The sequence below is a fragment of the Octopus bimaculoides genome, chromosome 2, assembly GCF_046866305.1.
Source record: "Octopus bimaculoides isolate indiv1 chromosome 2, ASM4686630v1, whole genome shotgun sequence".
Taxonomy (NCBI): domain Eukaryota; kingdom Metazoa; phylum Mollusca; class Cephalopoda; order Octopoda; family Octopodidae; genus Octopus; species Octopus bimaculoides.
Genome location: NC_142929.1, coordinates 180,102,097 through 180,112,545, shown reverse-complemented (window position 1 = coordinate 180,112,545; position 10,449 = coordinate 180,102,097). Strand labels below are relative to the sequence as shown.

Sequence of the window (10,449 nt, the reverse complement as noted above, 5' to 3'; positions counted from 1 at the left end):
TGAGTCAAGTGAAGTCATTGTCATGGCCGATGCCAGTACCGCCTGACTGGCACCCATGCCAGTGGTACGTAAAAAGCACCATCCGAGTGTAGTCTGATGTCAGTGCCACCCATCTGGTCCCTTGCTGGTAGCACGTAAATACCCACATTTGAGCATGGCCGTTGCTAGTGTCACCTGACTGGTTCCCGTGCTGGTGGCATGTAAAAAGCACCATTCAAGCATAGTTGATGCCAGTACTGCCTGAGTGGCCCTCATGCTGGTGGCATGTAAAAAGCACCCACTACACTCTTGGAGTGGTTGACATTAGGAAGGGCATCCAGCTGTAGAAACTTTGCTAGATCAGATTGGAGCCTGGAGCAGCTTCCTGACTTGCCAGCTATCAATCAAACCATCCAACCCATGCCAGCATGGAAAGCAGACATTAAATGAAAATGATAATGATGATGATATATTATATATATATATATATATATATATATATATACATGTACAACAGGCTTCTTTTATTTTCCGTCTACCAAACCCACTCATAAGGCTTTGGTTGGCCCAGAGTTGTAAAAGAAGACTCTTTCCCAAGATGCCACACAACAGAACTGAATCCAGAACTATGTGGTTGGAAAGTGGACTTATTACCATACATCCACACCTGCTAGAAATTTTACTTTCATTCAAAAAAGTAGTCTTAAAAGTTCTTGCTCAGCCAGTAGCACAAAGACCTAAGCCAACTCTATACTCATTAGTTATCCTAAAAGAATTTTCTAACAGTTTGGTCATCATATACTCAGTTATCAACACAAATCAATTAAAGAACTTCTGCATGGTCACTCAACCTGCTAGAAATAGTAGCAGGTTTGATTCACACACTGTCATTTGAATAAGGAAAGATATTCAGTAATGCAATTCTAGATATACAAAAAGCTGATGGTCATGGACGGATTGCCTTTGATCATAGATTTTTTCTTCAGTCACAGTAAGTAACAATAACTATATCAATCATAGCATTCATACAAATCCTAGCTAATCAGAACTAGTTCCCACTTACATTGCTCTCCTAACATCTACTTTGGAGGAACCTATAAATAGTCATAAAACCAGTAAGAAATAGTAGTTACATCTCCCTCAAACCACACTAAACCATCTAAAAATAAAAGACAGAATTACTAGATAGTGTGATTCTAGATACATTGTATCTATAAAGAAGATAGGATGGTCATTGTTAGAAAGCCTTTTGATTAGATGACAGTCCAATCAAGAATAAACTGGAACTAAGTAACAATATAATTGCTGGCTTTGATGTCCAGTTGCTCTCACAGCACACTGCTGTTCCTCCATAAAACATCCAATACATCCATAATTGAGTCATCAGTCACCTGCCTTCATCAGTTAATCCATATCAAGTATGTCTGCACATTGGACAGTAGTTCTCCATCAGTTTTCTCAAGTTGCTCCTTGTTCTTCAATGTTTTTCCAGTGCATTTTAGCAGCCTACTGGTCCTCCCCATGGTCTTCTCCATCTTTTTTTTTTTTTTTTTTTACACAGGATTCCACCTACATTTGACATAGTGAGAGAAAACCCTTTTCCATAGATACTAACAGCCTCCTGGAACTCCCCTGGTCCTCCTTTCTTACAGCTATTTTTATATTATCCCTACATCAACCTCAAGCACTAATTATGTTGCCAAAACGTTCTATTACATTCTGCATGAGATTTTGTCATCCATGGACTAATTTCAAATGTAAGACTAAGAATCTGGGCTTTAGTTAAAATTTCTGCAAAAGAACTGGGCCGTGACAAATATGTGCCAGGGATATCAGAAAATACATAATTCTATATAGGCAATGGATGACAACAAAACTTCTGACAAATGGATTGGAAAGCAGAAATTGTCTGGGAGACAAGATTGTAAATAATTACTAGAACAACCATAAACTGAATGAACGGCTAAGATAACTTAATTGAAAAATAAAAAATTAGATTTATCTTCTAAATAACAGTAATTTAAACTCAGAGGTGGCCAGATAAACTAGAGGAGATTTAAAGTATTGCTTCTTTTAATACCTATTTGAACAATAAACAATCAAAAATGTTTAAGTCTAAGCCGAAATCACTTTAGAATATATAGAGAAATTAAAGAATAAGTTGAGTATAATTGATAAAATGGACAATTACATGAAAGTTTGAGTACGTTTATTCACAAGTTGATCCTGATCAAGCAGAACTTTGATCAAAGGTGTTCTGGCCAGGACTGTCCACCCTTTTAAAGGCATCTAGAAAAACATAATCCAGTATGTATTTCCTTTTTTTAAGACGGTAGGTCTGAAGGAAATATAAATTTCCTGCTATTTCTAGCAGGTAGAGCGACTACGTAAGGACATTTGTATAAGGAATATATTTGAATTAGATGGCGGGACATTTGAGTCATTGTCAAGTGCATATATTGGAAATAGCTATTAGAATGGACATGTAATATGAATTGGTGCTACATACTGACACTGTATTGATAGACTTAGGAAGAACTAATCAGATAGTATTCGAAAAATGCTGACCTGAATGTTGAATAACAGATTCATCCGACCCATGTTTGCATTGGATGGTCATAATTACAACGATGAGGACGAGAAAGAAACAATTAAAGATATATATCTAAATATATAAAAGAAATACCTTGATTCCTCAGTTTTTTCTTTTGTAAACTGATGCCTTGTTTCAAATGGACAATAACCAGGACCAGCATTTACAACTGATGAAGACTCTGCCGTCACTGCTTTTCCAATCAGATTCCTTTCAATATTTTGAGGGACACACTTTACTTTCAATCGATGACCCATATCAGCCATGGTCGGACTATATACAGTAGACGATGACATTTCTTGCCATTCCCTTACACCATCACTATTCTCAGAATCTTTTTTCGTTGCTCGATACCATGTCACTGTACATTGGGTGATATCAGTAAACTCGCAATCCATTTGAATGTAAACAGGAAAATTAACCATCATACTGGACGGTATTATCAGTTTATTTACTGCCGGACCGTTTACTAATACGTGGAACACTTTATCACCAATATGTAATTCGGAACCGGCTGTCCAAGCTTCAACATTTGGTGTTGTGTCACCGAGTTGATCATCACCTCTCCATACAGAAATTGGTAATATATCTTCATCTTCCACTTTGGCGATTGCGTTTCTATCCTTTTTTTTCTTCTTGCACTTGTTCAGAAATCGAGACATATTAGCACGTAGTCTCAACAAAGACTGTCCAAGTAATTCATTTTTATTTCTTTGAAGGTTAAAGTTCCGCGCTGGTAGCCTATTATGACTATATTCAAAACTTATTTTAAGTGTTTCGTCATCCGGCAGACAAGTTACGTTCAAATTATTGAAGGACATATTGTTGTTGCAGCTTAAAACACACAAAACTCTTGTTACTTGGTGTCTATGGATATAATGTGAGAGGGCAGCAGATTTCTCAGTAACAGCACAACATTGACTACAGGTTCTAGCAGTAAATAATTGATTATTTAGCAATCGACGACCAACACCCAACACCAAACAACGCTGCATGGCCTGCGGGCTAAATTATAACAGGAATTTTTCGTTCTTACACCGGATCTATGGAAGGGAGATGACTCTAAAGTTGGTGTAATAGACAGCTGATGTAATATTTTGAAGAAATTAATTATTTATTTTGCCAAGAAATATGAACTGCTTTGTTACAGAAGAAAGTATTATGGGTTGTTAGTGTGGCATTAGTGGAATTTATTTCGGTGCTATTCAATAGATATAAAATATCCTTGTAACTCAACAGCATAACGTCTTTCAAATTATTCAACTAAATTTTACTTATAGAAAATACAAGATCGTTTATTGTTCAGGTAACACTGTGTTCTTTAGGTGATATTTACAACCGACAAACTATTGCACGTCGAAATCTTCCTACATAAAATATATTTCATTATTTTCGGATTCCACTGTTTTACTACACAATGAAATATAGTTTTATAATTAAAGTGAAGGTTTAGATACCTGTGAAGTATCTCCTTCTCTCATTATAATTGTTTTGTAGTTTCAAGGAGCTGGAACAGGTCGCCGATTCGTGACGTCCGTGCGAAACGAGGTGATGAGAATGGCTCCTTAGTACATCACACGGTCGATACAATAAATATATAAAACAATGCACATATGTGCCAGAGGGAAATAAGAGACACAACCAGGTAGAATGTTTAAGAGAAAATTTATTGATATGCTAACATGTGTGATTGTGTATGCGTCATATATACAGAATAATAGACAGGCGTCATAAGAATAAGATGTAGGCATTGATGTATGCACGTTAAGAACATACAAGGATGGCGATGAAGAAGAGACGGTGAAAGAGTCTATAGCCATCGACGTGAGGAGTGAGTTCATAGACACAAGAATGATAAACACCAGTTCGTAGTCAATTGTACACGATAGTTGAAATACTGTATCAAGAAGTTGCTGCCATGATGCAGAGCCGGTTGCGGTACAAGTCGTACGTGAAGTTGTGACTGTGACGCTGCTGCCTGGGTCACTTGGTACAGGAGTTCTCGCAGGTTGTATATTCACTGTTGATCCATGGTGAAGTAGTTCGCGAGCAGTGCAGTGTTGTAATCTGGGTGAGTTGTTTGTTGAGATGTGTACATAGAGAGATGTTGATGTTAGGACGAATGGTGGTGGCGGAGATGGAGGTCGCTGAATGCTGTTGGACGAAGTTGATGAGTCTCCACGTGGCTGCTGTTGTGTTGTCGCTGGAACTGGCAGTGTCTTGTGTGGTCAGTGGCCAGACCTTAAAAGGTCTGGAACCGAATGACATTGAGACGAGGAAAAGCTAGGTTTTTTTTATAAGGAGTTGTAGGCTCAGCTAAGGTAGAAAACAGGCTGTCACATGTGACCTTATTTAAAGGCTGCAATTAGTTGGGTTGCATATTGGTGAGTGATAGAGCAAGAGACAAATTGCGCCAATACCAACCAATCAGAGTAGTGGACACAACAGGGTCCAAAATGCGGCCAAAGGCTAACTGTCATCTACTACGTTCGTATGTATATATAATAGAGAGGAGAGGAATTTCACTCAAGTGTACGCTACAGTTTACATGGAATATGAAGTATAAATTATGATATTTCCATGAAAAAGAAATTGAATTTTTTACTATTACATTCGTTGTCAAAGGCGAAGAGCTGGCAGAATGCTTAGCAGCATTTCTTTCAGCTGTACGTTCTGAGTTAGAATGCTGCCGAGGTTGATTTTGCCTTTTGTCCTTTTGAAGTCGATGAAATAAATACTAGTTGAACACTGGGGGTCGATGTAATCAACTAACCCCCTCCCACAATGATTTCATGCCTTGTACTTATAGTAGAAATGACTTTTAGTGGGGTGAAAAAGGTGAATGTGGCTAAGGCCCTGGTAATATTAGAATCTGGTTTCAAACAAGCCATGATAAAGAGCATCAAGAAATACGAAGACACAAGTTAAATTTGATGGCCACATTTATTTTTCCACTCATGTTGGACCAGTTTGCTGGTCCAACATGAATAATTTTGTTGATAAAAATACATTGGTTCTGCATGTAGCTTGAACACGGTAATGTACTCAGGAAAAACACAAAGCATGGTGACAAAAATCTCTGCTGACAATTCTTTCCTCGCTGGTAATGCATAGTGGAATAAAATTGCTCTATGCCAAAGATCTGAAGTCCATCGTGCAACCCACCTCACTAAAGAAAATAGCAAGAAAAAGCATCTTTAAATAGCTATGGGTAGGCTCAAAAAGGACCACACTTTTCTGGTCAGGCAAGTGGTCTGATTGGATGACTTAAAGCATTAAATTGGCATGAATGGGTATGGTCATGTGACTACTCGCAGAAAACAATGGTGATGAGCCAAAATGTGGGTACTTAAAGGTAAAAAGCCAAATTGTAAATATTCTTGCTACAAGCTTATTCCCTTCATCTCGTTTTGAAAGTGAAATCTGTTTATCTTATGGCTTTTGATGTACTTTGAATGAATCTGACCATCAAAACCATTGGAAATCACTTATTGTTTAGATAAACCCCTAAACTGAAGCAACATCTATATGCAGTACCTCAACCTGTTAGAAATTGCAGACAAACAGTTTCCTGCTAGAAATGTGTTTGTGTTCACATTCATAAACCAAATAAATTGAATAACTTGAGTACAAGAATAGTTTCATGTCAGAGGCACACATTTAAATATTACCATTGTCTTGCTGGTTTCTGTGAGAATAACAAAACCCTTGACCTTCTGTGTCCTACCAAAAGCAGTCATCTGTCCCTTTTGCAAAGCATAGAGTAATTATTAAGAGGGTCAGAAGCTATGGTGTTGCAAGAAATGTCAGGTTGGACTGAAAGTCAAGAAAAAAAATGATAATGTAACTATTATGTAGCTAGACTGTGAAGGTTCCTTTCTGGACAACTAATATTCCATTATGGAAAACTGTTTTCTTTTGGAATCATTTTCTGAGTTATTTGTAGGCCCATAGAACACTGATAGAGTGCCTGAATTTGTTTTCAAAATTGTCTGTAGACTGGCGTTCTTTTTGTTGTGAGGTTACAAGTTTTCTAACCAGGAATCAATTGGCAGGGAAAGAATTGAGATGGAAATCAATGAAATTTTGATTGTTCAATGCAAATATGAGAAAGGTCAGGTTCTGAGCCAGATGTAGTTGTTTGGTGTGATTGAACAAGTGAGCAAATGATGTTTCCTGATGGCATTAACAAGCCTTACTGACAAGAAATATGACAAAGCAACACTCATTCCTTTCACTCAAAAATACATCAGACCTGGCTCTGTTATTTATAGTAATTCTTAGCTTGCCTACAAGACTATAACAGATTTAGCTAAAATACATCTTGTTTTTAACCATTGTAAACATTTTGTGAATGAATAAATAACAGAATACACATGCAAAACATCAGAAAGTTTTGGCAGAATTTAAAGGTGTGTGCTAGAAGGCCAGTTATTCAGTCAAAATATCTATATCAATACTTGGGAAGGTATTTGTTCATTTCTTCTATTGAAAACAAAAAACAATGTACTTCACTACTTCTTCTTCCAGGGACCCAAGCTATAGCCAACTCACTTAAACCACCACCAACCATTACTCAGGATTTAGATTCCAAATCAGAAGACAAGAAAGAGCCTCAACCTGCCCCTGCATTTCACCAACTGTTGGGCTGTGATTTACCTAAAGAATGAGTAGTTGCCAATGGTTTTGATGGTCAGATTCATTTTCAAAAAAATTTTAATCTATAGTAAATATATACATTTCACCTTCAAAATGAGGCAGGTGTAATAGTAAAAAATTACCTAAAAGAAATCACACATAGTATATGTCAAAAAAAAAAAAAAATTAAAATTTCCTTTTTTAACATCTTGAAATAAGATTTAAGCTGTGTTCCTTGCTATCAATTATAGCTACCCTTGACTAAAATCTAAAATAGTTTGGTGTTGTGGTTCATCATATATTGTTCTTTAGTTGTTCACAATGTTAGGCTGAATGAAGACAACGACCACACTAAAAGATAAACAAATGCATATGATATGGTATTATATATTTATATCATTTATAAAAGCTGTTATATAATACAACCATAAATATAAATATAACTAACAAAGTAAATATGTATTCCTGAAATATCTTTACAGCTGTTTCAAAAATTCAGTGACTGGTTGGTGCAACAATGTGTATTATTCAAATGGGTGTGCATACTAATGCAGTAATATACAACAAACAAACAGAAAATATTGTGAACACATAAAGATGACATTTCATAACCAAGCCAGAGATTTAGAAGCAGCTGAGTAGCAAGACTGTGAATATTCTAGTACCAGACCAGTATTTAAGAGCATGGAAACATCAATGATATGATGGAAGAATGGGAGTAGTTTAATGATGATGAAATAGTAGTTGTAATATAAAGAATGGTTAGGAGATCTAGAGTGATAAGGTGGAAGAAAAGTAAGGGAGAAGGATAAGCATTCAAAATAGAAAGAATAAATAAAAAAGAGAAAATAAGAAAGGATTATAACCAGTTATGAAGCATTGGACTAGTCAAGACATGTCAGATAGAATAAAGGCTGAATATCATGTCAAGTTCAATAAAAGAAAAGAATGAAAGAAGAAACAATCTAGATGTCCTCTTCTGAGTGAGTAGCAGGTGACTTTTTTGGTTGCCATTATAGGAAAGTTGGTTATACATCATTAGATGTATACCTGACTTTCCTATATAAAATTAGAAATATAAACGGAACACTGAACTCCAGACTATCAACTTAAACAACATTTATTCAGGTGGTAAATATATACATCTTTAGCTCTTGTTGTTACAGCTTCTATGTGTGTGAGCATAGTTGTTGGGACGTTGTTATGTAGATGTGAGCGAGCTGTCGAGTGTAAGTCCGAAAGATGGAGAGTGACAGCTATATACCTAAAGAGACTGTCTCCAGGTTGGAATGCTGGAGACACTGCTTGACACGTCCATGCTCTATTGCTGGCCAGCACGAAAGTGATAGAATTAAGCGGGAAAGCTTGCTTGTTTAATTCCATGCATGCGTGAGACTACGCATGCGCACAGCGTTACTACAGGGCTCCCTTGCCAGTGCGAGAAACGCACGATAATATTAAATCTGTTAGAACGCCTGAGGCAGGATGGCCACTGAAAACCACCCACAAGATGTAACACAAAACACACACAAAGAAAAATTAAAGAAATGAATGTGGACTCATGAGAACATGCATGCAATGTACAAATGAAAGAAAGTGTGTGAGTGCACAAGTGTGTGTGAGAAAAAAACACAGAATATAGTAAAAGTGTCTGTAGAGAAAAAATCCAGTTCGTACAAGAGTCCCACAAGGAGATAGAATGTCCGTACTCAGGAAGTCGTGGTCGGTGAGCAGAGCTATAGATGAGCATCAGATGCTAGTTGTGACCGTTTACCTGGTACGGAATATTCTATGAAAGTTACACAAGGAAAATTTTGTCTGTTGATCATGAGTGGAAACATCCACTCTAACAGAGTCGACAAAACCGAGTGTGTTGATATGGTGTGTCCCTGGTGGTGGGGTTGTTGGCGCACGACATTGTGGTAGACAGTACATTGATGGTGAAGACGTCGGTGCAGGAACTGTAATATAGCTGTGTTCTGTATGTGTGGTGGTAATGATGTTGACAGTGGTAATGGGTCTGTTGAAACTTGGCGACGTCGGGGGGAATGCTTGTAGTTGGTAGTAGTAATTGTTGTCGTCACGGTGGTAATCTTGGTTGAACTAAGCTGGTGGCAAAAAGGCTGTTTGGTGATGAGTGTTTGAAGAGGTGCGCTTTTACAGACAATCGACAGACAAATCTCTGTACGACCATTAGCGAAAACCTCGAAGAAAAATTTTCTTAACCCAAGATGATAAAACGACCGTGCGAACTCAAAAAGGAGAAATGGTGACGAATGGAAAAAACAGAGGACTCCTTGCATTTAAACGTGTCACACGGTCGAACACCAAAATATATATCAAAGATGATATACAAGTAATTATGTTATACTATGGTAACATAGATTTCGTAAATACCAGTAATGAGACAATAGAAAAGACAACCGTATGAAATGAATAACAAGAGTTATTGTGTGGCATAAAAGATGTATGTGTATGTGAGAGTGTGAATGCGACATATAAGAACATAATAAAAGACAGGCCATCTATATGTATGTGAGATATCACCAGCAGTTAGAAAGTCAGTACACGAGAGTTTTATACCAAGTTTTTTGAGTACACAATAGGAAATATCGCAGGCTGTAATTCTTGTCTGTTTATCGTGAGTGGAAACACCCACTCTAACAGAGACGAGAATAAAAACCACGCTTGTTGATGTTGGTAATACATAAGAAGTCGTGTTGACTATGGTTGGAGATGTTGGTGGCGTAGTAATCGTGTTGGTCATGACGATGATGCTGGTTAGTAGTTCAGTCTCCATGGCCGCATTTCTTCTTTAGTCGGGTTCACCAGTTATAAGTTGGTAGTCCAGAGTCCATGCTGCGTTTGTTTCTTCATCGAATCACCACTTTATATATAAGAAAGTGGGTTATTGCAGCTCAGCGGGCTGCGTGTTCGAATCATGTCGGGTCACCAGTATAGGAAAGTTGGTTATACATCATTAGATGTATACCTGACTTTCCTATATAAAATTAGAAATATAAACGGAACGCTGAACTCCAGACTATCAACTTAAACAACATTTATTCAGGTGGTAAATATATACATCTTTAGCTCTTGTTGTTACAGCTTCTATGTGTGTGAGCATAGTTGTTGGGACGTTGTTATGTAGATGTGAGCGAGCTGTCGAGTGTAAGTCCGAAAGATGTAGAGAGACAGCTTAACACGTAAAGAGACTGTCTCCAGGTTGGAATGTTGGA

At 37.3% G+C, this 10,449-nt stretch overlaps 2 protein-coding genes across 2 annotated transcripts in view; one reads left to right on the top strand and one right to left on the bottom strand.

The window, feature by feature from the left end:
* The window catches only part of LOC106882813 (2',5'-phosphodiesterase 12), a 51,481-nt gene extending 46,846 nt beyond the window's left edge, over positions 1 to 4,635 (bottom strand). The window contains exon 1 of the mRNA XM_052965764.2: positions 2,666 to 4,635. Coding sequence (XP_052821724.1) covers positions 2,666 to 3,567 — 902 coding nt within the window. The 5' untranslated portion in view covers positions 3,568 to 4,635. The remainder of the gene's footprint in view (positions 1 to 2,665) is intronic.
* LOC106871704 (growth hormone-inducible transmembrane protein) overlaps positions 3,014 to 10,449 on the top strand; it is a 30,759-nt gene continuing 23,323 nt past the window's right edge. The window contains exon 1 of the mRNA XM_052965765.2: positions 3,014 to 3,152. The gene's annotated coding sequence lies outside the window, so the exon portion shown is untranslated. The remainder of the gene's footprint in view (positions 3,153 to 10,449) is intronic.